Source organism: Drosophila tropicalis, unplaced genomic scaffold, assembly GCF_018151085.1.
Source record: "Drosophila tropicalis isolate 14030-0801.00 unplaced genomic scaffold, ASM1815108v1 contig_393, whole genome shotgun sequence".
Taxonomy (NCBI): Eukaryota; Metazoa; Arthropoda; class Insecta; order Diptera; family Drosophilidae; genus Drosophila; species Drosophila tropicalis.
In genome coordinates, this window is record NW_027172855.1 from 4,729,064 (window position 1) to 4,744,962 (window position 15,899).

Genomic DNA, 15,899 nt, shown 5'->3' on the forward strand with positions numbered 1-15,899 from the left:
CTGACTTTAAAAACTTTTCTTGGTTGTTTGTATTTGGTAAGAAGTGGTCAATGCACAAATAATATCCATATTCAATTGCATGGAAGTGTATATCCCATTAAAGAGTTGAACCTATTATTTTGTAAAGATTATCTTCGCATTAAATTATGTGGCTTTAAACAATATCATCTGAGTTTTTCTTCTTGTAAAAAAAAAAAACTAATTGAACACTAGGGGACTTCCTCACCGCCATGTGCATACCCTTGACTACATTGACCAGCAAAACCTTAAAATGTTCTGGTCTCTCCGGCTCCTACAGAACAATTGGAACCATTCCCTGCACATTGACCAACTTTGCTGAGCGAGACGTAAATGGAATGCAAATTCAGAAACCCTTGAATAAGTTCCAGATAGTTTACACGCCCTCAATAAGTCACCATGACAACAAATTTATTCCAGACATCCGATAATCTTAAGTACATTGTGACCCATATCAACCCCACACTATCCACTTGTTCCATTGTTGACTTTCTATTCCTCGGGTAAGTACTTTAATGCCTTGACCCAATACTAACTTCACATAGCGTAAGCACTTTTCTATCAACCGAAAGAGCAAACCATTTTCAAAATCGCCCGCTGTAATGTCAATAGACATTGATCAGCCAACCCTCTGGAGGTCTATTTAACGCCTCAATCTGTAGAGGAAAGACAGTCTTAGTCTGGCCTCGGTGCCAGTAATACAATACAAGTGATTAATTATAAAGAATTATAATGTTAAATGGAATCTTCTGCATAATAAGTTTCAGGGTGAAACTAAAGAAAGAGCCTTTTGTCATCTTCCACGTGAACCGAAGGATCATGGTAAGTGAGCAACTCTTATATAGATATAAATTTATATGGAAAGATCATTTCAACGATCAAGCTGTACGACGAGGGACTGTTAAGTTAAAAGGCACATGGGTTATTATAATTTAAAACCACAATGTATTTAAGTTTTCAGAAAATTTATAAATTTATTTCAAAGAAAAAAAAAAAAAAAAAATCAAGAAATGCAAGTCCAAATTTGTATAACTAAAAATTTTGAATCGAAATAGGAATTTTGCAATAGTTGAAGAATAGGCGTAAGTAAGTGATTCGCCAATGTTTCTTTGAGATCACCAGATGGTGGATGGCGATGCTACTACTATACACTTTCATAATTCAACTTGCTTCAAATTTAGATCCCACCAAAAACAAATACTTTGTCAACATGTCCATTTTTCCCATTGGTTTCACTGCTTCAGATGTGTTTGAAGATAGATGTGGCACTGATGGATCTCAGTTTCTCCTCTACCATAAATTGGATAGACTGCTGTGTATCGGCCACGTCTCAATTAGAAACCACCTGGAAGGATGAGGAATGGTAAGCATATGAATAAACCAGCTATAACACCTACTTACATGGGGATAAAAAGGATAGAATTTAGAATTTAGGGTTAAAGAAAGAAAATTTTTTTTTTTTTTACACTATTTCCCTCTTAAAAATTAACTTTCTATTTGAATTGGGTGGGGTATTCTAGCAACAGCATTTCGGTGGCGTATTATAGCAATGAGCTTTGCAAGGTTCACACCAAACACATGGCATGTTTTCCTCCTTTTTGCTCAGGAAATGACTAGGACCTTTGATGGTTAAGTACAAAAATGTTATAGAAGCAAATTGAACTAAGAGAATGCTGTGGCTAACTCAGTCGTAGACATACGGTGCCCATGATTCACCCAAGGAAAGTAGGATCAGAAGGAATTGTCAGGGGTGGATTCGGTCACTTACATGGATACGTGGGTGGCGTATTACAAAAGTTCCATACACGTGGATCGGGTATACCGCCCTCCGGTAGTGGCGGAGCGCACATACCAGGAACGGGTGAACACGGTATCGGTGCCGGGGCACCGCATGGCGGACTGTGAGGGCCACAGCAAGGTGTATCATTACATGGAGCACAGCATCCTCCTCCGCTTCCACCGCCGCAGGCGCGTCCTCCATTGCTGCCGCCTCCACCAGATGAAGCCCCTGTTCCTGCACAACGCATGCGCTTATTGTTGACTCCCATTGTCATGTTGGCATAACGCAATGGGAAAGCGGCCGGTCCGCAAGTCGGCACCGGGAAGCACATGCATGCGGGTCGTCCTTGGCACGCCGATCGTGGGCATTTATCCTGCAGTCCATTACGCTTGATACAATCACAAGTGGTGTACATAATACCACAACGCAATTCACGACTACGGCATCCACGGGGCTGCAAAATAAATTAGAATGCAATTAGCGGCGCATTGAGGATTGCCATCTTGCAGGAGGATGTGTCTTGATACGTGTGAAGGCAAGGAAATCTGAAGGAAATTGGTCACAAGTGAATATCAAGGCGAGCCAACAATACGTTTGCGTCGCCTTGATAAACGCCGATTGAACGTATCAAGACAATGCAAAAGCATGTTGTGCTCACCTTGATAGACAGTGTCGACAATGTCTCCTATCTCGAGTTGGTTTTGGTGTACAAACGGTACATTTGTAGAAATGTAGTCTAAATAGATGTGTTATGAAGGACCACAATAAAAACAGAAGATTAACAAAACGCTCCACAGGGTCCGCACGAAGGTTCACAAGGTCCACAAGGACCACACGGTCCACAGGGTCCGCAGCCACCTTCAGCTATTGGATATTGATTCGTTCCGAAACATGGCAAGGGACAACAAGGCGCTTTTGGAGTACACGATCCCATCGGGCATGGCGGGCAGGCTGCACTGGGCTTAAAGTTAATCGGTCCAGCTGGATAGCAACAATATTCCCGTGGTGGTGGTATATCGATAGTTTGAGGTTTCGGTTGACACAATAACGATTGGCAAACTTCGCGTGGTTCGCAAACACGTTTGGGGAAACACACCACATAAGGATCTGGTATCATGGATGGATAATAAATGACTCTAGGCTCGCGTACCATCTGCGAGACCCAGATAAGTTTCGGTACTTTAATCACCCTCGTGGTATCGACCACTTTGGGTATGGTTATCTGTCGACAACGATTGACAACCATGGGCTCGGGTACGAATTTCTCAGTGAAAACCACACGCTTTTTGCAAATAATGCGCGGTGGCTGTTGCACCGTTATGCTCTTGGGGAACGGTGGCGGTGCCCTTGGACCACATTGTGGTAATGCCTCCAATTGTGTTGCATTTAAACATTTGGGAGAGCACTACGAACGAGTGTTAATATATTATGTCTGTATGTATGTATGAATGTATTGTGTCCTGATTGGAATTTGTGTTGCAATTGTTTCGTGTGACTAACTTACCTCAAAAGGTCCACAGCAGGGGTCACACATCTTGAGTTTTTATTTGCTGCATTGGAAAGGAATGCATTATTACCACAACTGTCAACTTACTCAACTGTCCTTTGGTAAAAGGACTTTACTAGTTTTTTCTTACTTACTTTTTTGGGGGGTTAATTTTTAAGAAGAAAAGTAAATTTTGAATTTTGTACTGAAAATTTGGAAGCCAGTCGAAACAATGTGTCCGAAAGTCTGAAAACGAATGATTAGATGACTGTGGAGAAGCACCTACATGGATTTTTATTTGACATTTTCAAATTTGAACCAAAGTCAGAGCCAACTATGTGAGTATTTCATGGACTACTAGATGGCATAGTATTTTGAAATTGAAATGGTGAGTCTGAAAATGTTTTTGTTATGTCATAGCAGTAATTATTAATAAATTAGATTGAAAGTCGATACAAAAAAATAATGTACAAGAAATGTTTATTTCAATTTGATTGTAAATCGGAGAACCTTAACTTTAAAAGCTTCAATGTCAAGTTGCATTCCAATTCTGAGGAATTGGATGGAGAAACTTGGACATATCAAATAGAATTTTTATGTTTATCATTTGTGTAAATGTACGTTCTTATACATACATACTTCCTGGACAGGTCGGAACTGTCTTATTTAATCAATATTTTTTATTATACCTTAGTTAAAAGTATTATTTAACCTACCGTTGGGTAAGTGGCTTGTACACAGGACTAAAACAACGATTTAAAAATTTTTACCTTACCATAAAAAATGTATAAATCATGGATAATATTATTCATTTTAAGTATTGTTTATGCTTTTTAACTTCTTTTTTAGAAATCTTTAAGCTTTGCAAGGGATAAATTGTAAACGTCAGCTGAGAAAACTTCATTAAAACTTGTATTATTAGCCTTCTGACCATTGCAACGGCTTTAGATTTGCCCAAGCCCAATATTAGCACAAGTGAGTTTATAGAAACACAAATGGTTTAAATTTTTCATATTTTTACATTGACAAAAAATGTTTAGATTCAACAGAAATTTCTCTTAATGCAACTGTTGTATCTAATTCAACTATTGCATCGAGACTTACCTTCTCGAAAATTGAAAACAACTTTTATTTCACAGCGACGAGCGACCTTAAAAATTGGTATGACTTCAGTGCCACATATCGCCAGATGGGGGCCCATCTTATCATGTTTGAGACAGCTGAGCAATGGACAGCAATTACTAATTACCTAGACAACGAAAACACTCTGCAATACTCGATAGCTGAAACTGATTTGATAAAGGACAACCACATCTGATTCCCTATATCCAAACCTATAGCCCTAAATATTTGGAGCCCTGGAGAGCCAAATAATTAGCCAGGAGCATTGTGATGAATTGCGGTACCAAAGTGTAGGATTATATGCCTTGAGAATTTTGTTACTATAAAGACATTTAGAGTTGTTATGAAATTATTGCTTTTATTTCTAACATTTTGAATAAAAAATAAAGTCGTCTTAATATTACAATTTTCTTAAAAGCAGTGCATTTAATAATTTTGTCAGTTGGTGAATTTATAGTTTAAATTTAAAATAGAAGGCATATCAACCTTAAAACGTAATTGTTCTGTTTATTTTTCGGTACTAAGGTAATTCACATATAAAAAACTTTTTCAGTTCACATTCATGATCATTTAATCCTGGAAGTCCGTTTCTATAATACGCAAATTCATCACAATGCTCTATGCCTCCTTTATTATTTGGCTCGCCAGGATACCAAACTTTTAAAGTTATGGGATCTGCGGTAGGGAACCAGATGTGGTTGTCTTGCTTTACGAAATCAGTGCCCGATGTCCAGTAATTCGTTTTGATACTTAATTTGTCTAGATAGTTAATAATGGCCGTCCATTGCTCATTCGTCCTAAAGGCGATAAGATAAGCGCCCATCTGACGACATGTGGCATAGGCATCAAACCAATTTTTCCTCTCCTTTGTCTCAATAAAATAATATTTGTTTCCAATTTTAGAGAATATAAGTCCGGATGCAACAGTTTCATCGAATGCCGAAGCTTTTGTTAAATCTAGACAACTCAATAGATTAAAAATTGTGAGTTTTTTTGTAACAGTTTATATTTTACTTACTTGCGTTAATATCGGTTTGATACAACGCCGATGTCATGGCCAGAAGGCAAAGGACCAAAATAAGCTGACAATATTTCTTAAACATTTTCTTAGTAATGCAATAGAACTGCTAAACGGGTGCCAATTTATAGTCGAATGAACTTTAAATATATAAAAGATATAGAATACTTTGAAGCCCTTGAAAAGTAATTAAACAAGTATTTGTTTAAGTTTCGCTAATAATTGTTCCAGGAAATTGTTGAAAGTGTACTTCTTGCTTGAGAAATTTTAAATTGCGATCTTTCTTAATAGAAACACTTTTGTGTGATTTACTTTTTATTGATAATTATTAATTTAAAAATTGATTTTAGTTATCAGTGCTTACCACTTTGTTTTGGAGTACCTCTTAACAATAATAATTTGGGTTACTGTCACTGGAGAAGTACATAGGAAGCAATCGTTTTTTTTTTCTAGTTTTGGGAGACGGAAGGCAAAAACAATTAATAATACTAATAAATGAAATGGAAGAAGTAGAAAAAGGTAAGAAAGACAGACGTGTACTTATATTGGGTCTTTGTTAAGACGTCACACCATTTTGCGTACTACACGATTAAATGGTTCTTAGTCTGCGACATCTAGGGAGAGACGGACATGGTTAAATCAACTCAGCAGTTGGTCCTAATCAAGTATACGTATATGTACTTTATGGCTGTCACATACATTTTGGCGACTTTTTGGGTGCAGGGTACAACAATTTATAGGCAAGAAATGAACAAAATTATAGCATACTTCGAGGTGCAAACTTAACACATTTTAGAGCCCTACCTAAAGGGTGAGGTATTATGTATTCTTTGCTATTAAACCACTTTGATAGTTTTCAATTTGCTTTTAAATTATACATAATATATTAATAGGTTAAAATAATAATGTTGAATAAAACATTTCAACACTCTTTGTTCGAAAACCTAAAGCGATGGACAAAAACTATATACATGATCAGCACCACTCATCAAACATTCAATACTTTGTTTTAAGACTCTTTTTGCATTTAATATTTATGTTGGCTGTGAATACATCCTAAAAGCCATTGCAATGATAAAAAACAAAATCGAAAATGGCCTATACTTTCTGAGTTAGAACTTCTGGCTATATGATTGTACGGATCCATGTCATTTTTAAATTTGCAAATAGTCCTTACAAAAAATATCATTCCCCGTGCTATCCTTAAGACAATTTACCGACTCGAAGTAAAGCAATGATTATTCCCACCCTTCTCTTCATTGATTAAGTTCTTCAAAAAAGAAGCCCAACGAGTTGAAATTATCAAATTTAGTATCTAGATTTTATTGGGATGATTCGTTTGCATGACGCCCGGACACTTCTGACCAAAATTTATAGACCCTTCTTGCAGTGTTTTAATACTCTAAGCTAAATAAACTTAATCTTCACTCAGAACCTAATAAAAATATGCCTTTATATTCTCTCTTCAACAAAGCTTTTCTTATCAATTCATTGAACTTGTTGTGGGTTTGCATGGCAATTTATACATATTTGATAACAGGCCAGAGATGGGTCTGAACCAGCTGTTAGTTTAGTATGTGCTTTTAATTTGAACGCTACAGTCATGCCGAATATAGCGATTATTGGAGCGGGTGTCAATGGGGTGTCAAGTGCCATTAAAATTCTAGAGCATTATCGATTCAATGAGCCAAACACTCCAATACAGGTTACCATTCATTCGGATGAGTTTACACCTAATACGACTGGAGATGGATCGGCTGGGCTCTGGGGACCATATTTGCTGGGCGGCACCGACGAGGCTAAAGTCTAGTAAGACCACAAGAAATAAATGCAATATATCGATATTTCTAATTGAATTTTGTTACTTAAGCAAATGGTCAAAAAGTATGCACGATTTTCTGGAGAAGATTTGGCTGAGTGAAGATGCCGGCGAGGCTGGTGTATGCCTTATACCGTGTGTTCGTCTCAGCACAACCGAATCGAGTGTGGGAGACTTTTGGCGTGACATTGTCTATGGATCAAACGATTTGACACCTAAGCAGCTGCAGCGTTACAATGAAGGAAGGACTGTGAAGTTTACGTGAGTTTTTAAAAGCAGATTTGCATATACGAATCTTTGACATAATTATTTTACAGATCGGGACTATCTTTTGTCACCTACACTTCAGAGCCGGTCAAGTTGTTGCCCTTCCTAATGAAGCGTTTTCTACGAAATGGTGGAAAAATCGTTAGACAAAAAGTCACAGATCTGGATAATTTTATTCTCTCGTCGCCGTATGATGTCATTGTAAACTGCACTGGTTTGGGTTCTCGAGAATTACTAGATGACCAGCAGATGTATGCAGTAAGAGGACAAGTGTCACGCATTAAAGCCAATTGGATATATACGGCCATATTGGATGAGAGTGATGATGGTAACTACATCATACCAAAGTGAGTTGAAAGGCCTGTATATGTTTGACAATTCTAGACGTTCTCAAGTGATTTGAATCAACAGCTGTGAAACGGTGGTCCTCGGTGGCACTCATCAAGTGAAGGACTATAACGTGAATGTCTCTCCTTCGGATAAATCATTTATTTTAGAAGGTTGTCGTAGATTTGTTCCCGGCATTGAATATGCTCAGCACCTAAAAGATTGGGTTGGCCTACGACCAGGACGGGGAGAGCTTCGTCTGGAAGCGGAAAAGCGAGGCGGAAAGGTGGTCATTCACAACTATGGTCATGGTGGCAGTGGAGTCACTCTCTGCTGGGGCTGTGCCGACGATGTTTTGCAACTTCTGCTACAATCCAAAAGCGTATCAAAACTGTAAAGATCGCTTTCAGTAATTGCACTTAATCAGTGCAATCAGGAAAAAAATATCTGTGAATATGTGAGAATAAATGTTTATAAATTTACCTTATCACCTTGCCTTATCTTTATCTCTATTGGTTAGCAACGAAACGTTTGGGCCAAATGTTTTAGACCATACAAACATGGCAATGAAAGAAACATGCAGATTTCAAATGGATAAAAAGGTTAAAAATGTTTGCTACTAAAATGTTTCGGTCTCAAGGATACGACTAAAAATTGGTTTTTATAAACAAACTATTATTTGCTTATTTCGAATTGTAATTAAAGAGAGCTTTTTTAACCGTTAAAATAAATGAGCTTTCTTATCTCTTTTAATTTAATACATCAGTACTCAATTTCGCTTGTTTAATTATAATCACTTGAAACTGATTGGTTTTGTATTGGTTTTTTTCCCTAGATAAATGACCATCCCTCAACGGGACAGATTTCGTTTTTTGGCATAAACTATAATTTTAGTGCTAGAGATCTGAAATTTCTCAAATACATCGGTATGGCTTAAATAAAATTTTGATTTCTTTAAAACTATAGTGTTAGGCCTTTTTGCATACTTTTAGGCTAAATTTATATTTACTTTTTTTTTTAAAGATTTAACTTAAATAATAGTTTTCTTCAGTTTCATTGCTTTTTCATTTCAACCCACACATTCAGTGGGACAGAATTGTTTACCTGAAATTCAGCTTAAATAACAAAATAAAAAGAGAATCGGCCAAATTGCGTTAATTCAAGGCTTTAAAGTGCAGTCTATGGCAAACATTTAAGAGAAAGATTGAAAAGGCCTGATGTTGCTACAGCAAAAACGATAAGTTGAGTAATAATTTTAGCCAATTTTGACTGCCAAACTCTGTAAAATATTATTTTTCTCCCTGATTATTAATAGTATGGTAACCATGCCGATTAGTAGAGGAACTTGCAAATTAGGCTAAACTTAGATATGGAAACCAGTTCGAAGAATCATAACTACGGCTAAATAGGATGTAAAGTTAATATTAATTGCTGATGTACGTTCGATTTAAGCAGAATGAACACTATGTTTGTCAACCTTTAGAGTTAAAATCTGTCTTTAAGCTTATTTTTGCCTAAATTCTAAAATAAATCACAGAATAATGCACTTCAAACCACCAGTTAAAAGAAAAGTGATTTCAAGAAAACGCGTTTAAAGTTTGCCTCAAATAAAAAAAACAAAGTAAATCCTAATTAAGTCAGTAAATTAATTTAATTAATTGCATTAGCTAAAGACTACAATTTTTAAACATGGAACCGTTCCAAAGTGGCTGATTTTCTAAACCTGATATAGCTTAAGGCTTAATAGCCATGTACATGTAATGCTAGTTTTGGTAGCAATTATTGATAAATAAATAGACAATGACACATTTGCATACTTTTAGGCATCTTTAATAATTCTCCAAAATGAGCTGAATCAAATGTTCTGGTATCCGAAACGTATCCCTTGTGAATTTATTAAAATAGATTTTAGTACTTTCAAATATAATCAACTTCTTCCTTAATTTCACGATCCCTAGCATCTTTGGCTTCCTTTGCTCTAAGAGCTTCGTGGAATGACTCAAATCCTGGCATATCCTCGTAATATGTTAACGGCGCCACCCGCAATTCAAAGAGCAGTGCATACATCTCATCGAGTTCACGCAAAATATCAAATGGACGTACATTGCCCACCTTATAGATTGAATATATGGTTCGACCGATCTCATCATATTCAGCTAAGCCTGCCGCTTCCTGTTCCAAGGAGCTAATGGCAACGAAGCAAACTCGTGGCAAATGCATGTGCTGGGCCACTGTGCCGAAGACATCGAACAGGCAGATCAGGAAATCCTCATCGAAATAGTGTTCATCGGGAAAGGCCACCTCATGGATATGCAGGGCATCATAGGAGCTGATGCCAAGTTTCATTTTCGAAGAGTCGATTAATTCTTTTTTCATAATAATCAATTGCTGGAACAGACATTTGGGTATAGAAGATGGTAAAAATACCCAAGAGTGCCACTCGTCTGTCATCCATTCGAGAAGAGCAACAGCTATAATTTCGGTCTCATCTTCACTGAGCATCATTACGGAACATTCATTCCGTAAAATGTGTCGTACATAATTTGAATAGATCTGTTTCATGTCCTCCTGCTCATATAAGCCCAAACCCTCGTATACTAGACTCTTCATAAAGCAATTCTCCCACATGAACTCAATGACCCTGTCGAAATTTCTAAAGTAGATTCAAGGTTTGACTTTTAATTTGTCTTTCCATCATATCCACAATTATACTTACTTATCAATTATATCAGTAATGGGCTGTCCCTCATAGACATCCCATTTAATGGTATACTTTAATGTTTTTAATTCCATCACTTCAAATTTAGCAACTACTTAGAATTTTGCTTTAAATTTTACCAATTAAATTATATTAATTATTGTGAGTGTTTTTTTTCGTGAATTTTTGTGTACATTTGATACTCAGCATGCTTTTTAGATATATCTGTATATATGTATATTCTGGAATGACTTCCTCTCTCCCGACACCAATACCAATAAATGTTTATTTGCCCTACAAAATGCAAATGATATAATTTCCCATTCACATAATATTCTAATTAAATGCATATACAAGCGATAACAATCAAGTGAAATAGGTGTAAATTTCATTTGTCTAATGTCTCAATTTGAATGAAATGCAACAACGGGTCGAGGGGTATGTAAATAATATTCGCACCCACCACCCAGCCATTGAAGGAAAGGAATCCACCCCAAAGACTACGCATAAAAATTCGAAAATTGAAACACGTTTCTACGCATACACACACACTCGCAGGATTCACACACCTTAGTTGGTGTGTCCTGGCCAACATAATGGTGGGCAGATTTTAAAATTCAAAGCACTTCGAGTGTCATTTACAAGAAAAAGAAGCAACAACCAATTGCTTTCTGACATTTTTCGATAACTGAATTTGGCCTCAAGTAATTTGGTATGTATGCCCATAAAGTCAAGGGGCTCTTGCTCCTCCCCCACCCATGGAGCACATTTTTAAATGTTTCACATGATATTTAAATACAAGCGACAGTTCTAATGGATTTTTGGTGGGAAGAGGGCAGTGAGTCCCTGGAAAATCTATTCGAGACACGTATTGCATGGTGTTGGTAACGGTGTCGGTATTGATTCAATTCAATATTGTTAACGAAATACTCGTAATTCAATTCTTTGACATCTCCTTTTTGGCTAAGTCGAAAGAAAGGCGGCGTGTTTTAAAGGCGTTCGGTTTGACGGACCGTCAAGGGATTCTTGAAAAAGTCAAGAGAATTTTTGCACTAAAGGAAGTAAATACAAGGGTGAAGCAAATAGGAATAAAATTACAAATGTATAGACTAAAATTATAAATAAATTGTATTCAGTAGAAATAAGTCGGTTGAGTCCTTTCAATCTCCACACCACGACTCTATAGTAAATCCTATCAGTCCTTTCAAATGATTTCCTCTTAATAAAAATTATTAAAAGAAGAAATTCTTGCCCCATAGTTCTTCTTTATTTTTTGAAACTTAATAGTTCGACAACTTTAATATATACTAATTAGAGGATGAGGACAACTTATGAAAATTATATTGGCTCTTAGAGTTTTTCTAGAGCCAATGTAAATTGACTATTAATCCGATCTTATTGAAATTTTGGGATTACATGTTTTATATGGAATCAAACTATTTCATTCAGTAAATTTGGTACAGATACTCCCACTCCTTTAAATATTTTTTAAATAGCATTTAATGATATATTGGTCCGATTTTCATACTTTATCTCACCCAGGCTATAAATGGCTTAAATATCAAGATTTATTCTAATAGCTTTTAAATTGGCTAAGTAATATCGACTAATCGTGCTCATGCTGATCAAGAATATATACTCAATGGGGTCGGAAACGTCTCCTTCTTTGCGTTAGAAACATCTGACCGTTTTTCTAAAGCTTTGGAAGGGTATAAAAAGGGATTGACTAAAGAATTTCAGATAAACAAACAAAAAGTCAATATTTTTGATAATTCGATAACATTTTTATAACCTAAAATTCTATTAGATAAAGCAGTCACTAACTCCAAATAGAAACTCAGTTTTTTTTGGATTGACTCTAATTTCTGAGATATTATTATTATTCACATCTACAGTCAGATTATCTTAAAAGGACATTCGGTCTTTCCCGCTGGAAAAAGTTCGATTTTGTTGACTTGTGGAATATTTTGCATTTATAGTATGAATTCAAAACTTCTAATGAAATTTTGATTTGAGATGTTGTAGACTTCTATTATAAATATTAAATCATAACTTCTAGATAGCTAAATACCGTTAGATTCTATTCAAATCTGTTAGAAAGAGGTATCGTTATTTTATTTATGTCTTTCCGTAGAGTTAAAATAAAATTTAAAATACTTTTTGAGTTTTTCTGTTCAATACTTTTTATTAGCCAATATGAGAAATGTTGAAAATCGACCAAGTTTACAATATTTACAAATTATGGTGTGTATATATAGGATTAGCATGAAAATAAACTCTTTGGACTTTATGACATTGCATAAACTGTGACCGAAGCATAAAAACGTCTCATTTGGGACTCATTTAATCCGCCAAATTGTTTACATGCTCACGCACATTTACACTCACTACCACCCACCCACACACACACACACACACAGTGAAATATCCTTACGCCGTTTCCATTGCCCGTTTATGAACCATTCCACAACCAACAAAAAAAAAAAAAAGGGCAACAATCGCGAATTTCAATTCATTTGAAAATCGTTTAACGGTCGTTGGCTGTTTTTCAGCGACACCTGCGCATTCCCTGAGAAGATTGAGTTTGAGGGGGTTGGAATTGGAGCTTTTGCTGTAACTGTAGCTGGTCGTGGTCCTCGTGACTTGCATACGGGCGACATTTAGCTCCAAGGGGTTTTTATTTAAAATCGAAAATGCGCAAATACAAAACAAAATGAAATGCAAAAACGCGCACTGTTTCTTGATTGTAATGGCCATTGAGAATGGTTGTTAAAAAGAATGGAGTAAGTGATGGAGAGGATGCACTTGCCTGCCCCCTAGCAGTTAGGTGTATGATTGCACATCATCGTCATTGGCATCGTCATCATCTGTGTGTGCGTGTGTCGCATGGCAAAGCAAATAAACAAAGGGTTCAACAAAGTAATTCAAAACAACTGAGTTGTTGAAAGGCTTTTGGTAATCTCTCTTTTACTCGTTCATGCAATGTCCTTGTTATATCCTTTTGAGATGAATGCGATGCCGAAAATGTAGTTGAATGAAATTGTTTGTTTATTTGCGTTTAAATGGCGGTTAATCCGCGCTGAAAGTTGTGTAAGTTTTTAACTAGATAGACAGCTGGCAAAACATATTGCAGATGATTAACTCAAGGGTCATAGAACGTCGGGGTCACCATTTCAAACTGTTTAACTGCAGAAATTCTTGAAAAAAGGCAAAGGTAAAAAACTGAACCCTTATTATATCTTTTAGATCTTTAAATAAAGAGGAACGAGCGAGAGAGAGAGAGAGAGAGAGAAATTTGCTCCATCTTCAAATTTGGTTTTAGGTTTTTTAGACATTTTTTCTTTTCTTTGGATTCCCACAACACTGTTCCCCGAATACCCATTTCAAATGTCATAATTGTACTTGTAAAAAACAAAATTAAACTTCAATTTGCTTGCCGTCAAGAGGAAGTTGGGTGTGAAGCGCCTACCATTTGCTTTTCCATTTTCCTTTTTCCGTGTTGCTCTTCTTCAGCCCGAAACTCGTAAGGAGTCCTTGGTTAAATAAACTTCCGCTTCAGCTTAAACTCACTTAGCTCTTGTTGCGACTTATGCAAAAGTTTTCAATTGCCTTTTATTATTGTTGTATTCCATTTTTTATTTTCTCCCCCGCCATCTCAACATTGTTACTCAAGTGATATGCAAATTTATTCAAAATGGTGGAAAGTTTCTGTAGTCGTGAAATGTCTAGCATAAGGGCCCTGGCCATAATTAAATATCATTTTTTCCGCATTTATATTTGCATTTTGTTGAATAATTGCGTTTATGTCTGCTTTAATTTGTTTAAGTGCCAAAGGATTATGGCCAACACAAGTCCACTCAAAACTCAAGTTAAAGCAAAGCGAAAAGAATCAATAGTTATAGGTAAAACTCTTTCTTATAAATAGACAAACAAAACAAAACCAAAAAAAAACTTGACTCATTAGTTGCACGCGATTTTGAAATAAAAATCTAATGGCAAATCAAATGCCAAATGGGTGGAAAAAAAAAGAGACTGAAAAAGCGAGACGAGTTAGTGGAAATCAGTTACAACAACTATGGACGGTTATCTCAGCGGGTCATCTTCACGAAAGGACAATTATGAGTGGACATGCTAATTTGTGCGTGAAGCCAAGCACATGGACATGGACACGCGCGTAAAGCAGAATACCTCAATATTTGTTGACGGAACGTGATTTGGCGCATTTGCCATGGGCCCAGACCCGGTTCTAGTCACTCGGGCTCTTTCGCTGAAGCTGGTTGCTGTTTGCTGTTTGGCGACCTGCGACCACGCCCCAGAAGCGGCATGTCAAGACATTGAATGCCACACCCTGGAAAAGGATTCATTTTCATATTCATGTCCCGCGGTGCGTTACCTAAAAGTATGCAAAATGTTTTGTCCACACTGCACACCGTCAACGCAGAGCCACAAAGCGTAACCGTTGAACACGCAATGGTAAAGGGTTTTGGTTAATTAATTTAATGCGATTCCCATGCATTCGAAACACTAACTAGAATATTAACATGTAATCATTGATACTAACTGTTTAGAACGGTTCTGCAGATGTCACAAGCTAATGAAGTTGAAAATATCCTTTTTTCAAGCATGAGAAAGCGCTCCTTAAAACTTGTCACAACAAAAAACGTTGTAAGTGACTTGGTTTTCGTTTAGAACCCAATGAATTTTTAAGTTCTCTCATCAGCAAGCTCCGCCACTCTAAAATTGTAACCTTTTAAAAGGAGATTATAAAGTGATTCAAATATTTGTAGCCCAGTGAAGAGGACGTTTCTTATATATATATATTCTTCATCATCCTGAGAAGATAAAGCCATGTAGCCAAGTCTACTTTATGCAAAATATATGTCAATCAAAGTACAGAAAAGTTTTTGAAATACTTTTCTACGTAGGATATTTCCTTCCAAAGTTACCTTGATTATCGTTTCAGTTAAAACTAGTTGAGAATCACAACATTATTTATACTATTCTATAAGAAAAGACATAATCCGACGATTGAGGAAGTTCCATGGAATCCTCCAAATGGGATATCCGCTTTCGCCTAGTTTGACGGTATTTCAGATAAGATGGGTGTGTATGAAAGTTCTTAAGTTTTCAATATATCTTTCCTAGAAAATCTATTTAAAAAAAGTATACTTCGTTGAGATACTCCTCAAAACGAAATGAAGTTGTTACTTTTCTGAAGCGAGGAAAGTTTATTTTGACTTTAAGCAATTTTTGAAATATCTACAAATGGGATGAGAATTTCGAATTAAACCTTTCTTGTTTTAACATTTCTTGCTCTGTTTTTATTGTCAGTTAAATGTTTAAACTCCGCCTACAAAGACGCTA

The 15,899-nt window shown here is 36.3% G+C and overlaps 4 protein-coding genes across 5 annotated transcripts; 1 reads left to right on the forward strand and 3 right to left on the reverse strand.

The window, feature by feature from the left end:
- Nucleotides 1-966: 966 nt before the first annotated feature.
- LOC137572753 (uncharacterized) lies at nucleotides 967-3,532 on the reverse strand. Of its 2 annotated transcripts, XR_011031740.1 has the most exons (5): nucleotides 3,440-3,532; nucleotides 3,303-3,348; nucleotides 1,949-2,252; nucleotides 1,420-1,638; nucleotides 967-1,363 (listed from the first exon to the last, which is right to left on the reverse strand). XR_011031740.1 is itself a non-coding variant. In XM_068284553.1 (4 exons), the coding sequence occupies exons 2-4, from the start codon at nucleotides 3,330-3,332 to the stop codon at nucleotides 1,353-1,355; spliced, it is 507 nt and encodes a 168-aa protein (XP_068140654.1). In that variant the 5' UTR covers nucleotides 3,333-3,348; nucleotides 3,440-3,532; the 3' UTR covers nucleotides 967-1,352. The 2 variants fall into 2 exon arrangements, 1 of the variants encoding a protein (XP_068140654.1); XM_068284553.1 differs by lacking the exon at nucleotides 1,420-1,638 and having other exon boundaries at nucleotides 1,787-2,252.
- LOC137572752 (DBF4-type zinc finger-containing protein 2 homolog) lies at nucleotides 2,577-3,532 on the reverse strand. The gene is made up of 3 exons (XM_068284552.1): nucleotides 3,440-3,532; nucleotides 3,303-3,348; nucleotides 2,577-3,203 (listed from the first exon to the last, which is right to left on the reverse strand). The coding sequence occupies exons 2-3, from the start codon at nucleotides 3,330-3,332 to the stop codon at nucleotides 2,577-2,579; spliced, it is 657 nt and encodes a 218-aa protein (XP_068140653.1). The 5' UTR covers nucleotides 3,333-3,348; nucleotides 3,440-3,532.
- Nucleotides 3,533-7,017: 3,485 nt separating this feature from the next.
- Nucleotides 7,018-8,324, forward strand: Daao2 (D-amino acid oxidase 2). Its single transcript, XM_068284744.1, has 4 exons — nucleotides 7,018-7,233; nucleotides 7,295-7,504; nucleotides 7,561-7,857; nucleotides 7,922-8,324. Exons 1-4 carry the CDS (start codon nucleotides 7,028-7,030, stop codon nucleotides 8,232-8,234), a joined length of 1,026 nt encoding a protein of 341 aa, XP_068140845.1. The 5' UTR covers nucleotides 7,018-7,027; the 3' UTR covers nucleotides 8,235-8,324.
- Nucleotides 8,325-9,645: 1,321 nt separating this feature from the next.
- Nucleotides 9,646-10,735, reverse strand: LOC137572947 (uncharacterized). Its single transcript, XM_068284802.1, has 2 exons — nucleotides 10,554-10,735; nucleotides 9,646-10,490 (listed from the first exon to the last, which is right to left on the reverse strand). Exons 1-2 carry the CDS (start codon nucleotides 10,628-10,630, stop codon nucleotides 9,755-9,757), a joined length of 813 nt encoding a protein of 270 aa, XP_068140903.1. The 5' UTR covers nucleotides 10,631-10,735; the 3' UTR covers nucleotides 9,646-9,754.
- Nucleotides 10,736-15,899: the final 5,164 nt, after the last annotated feature.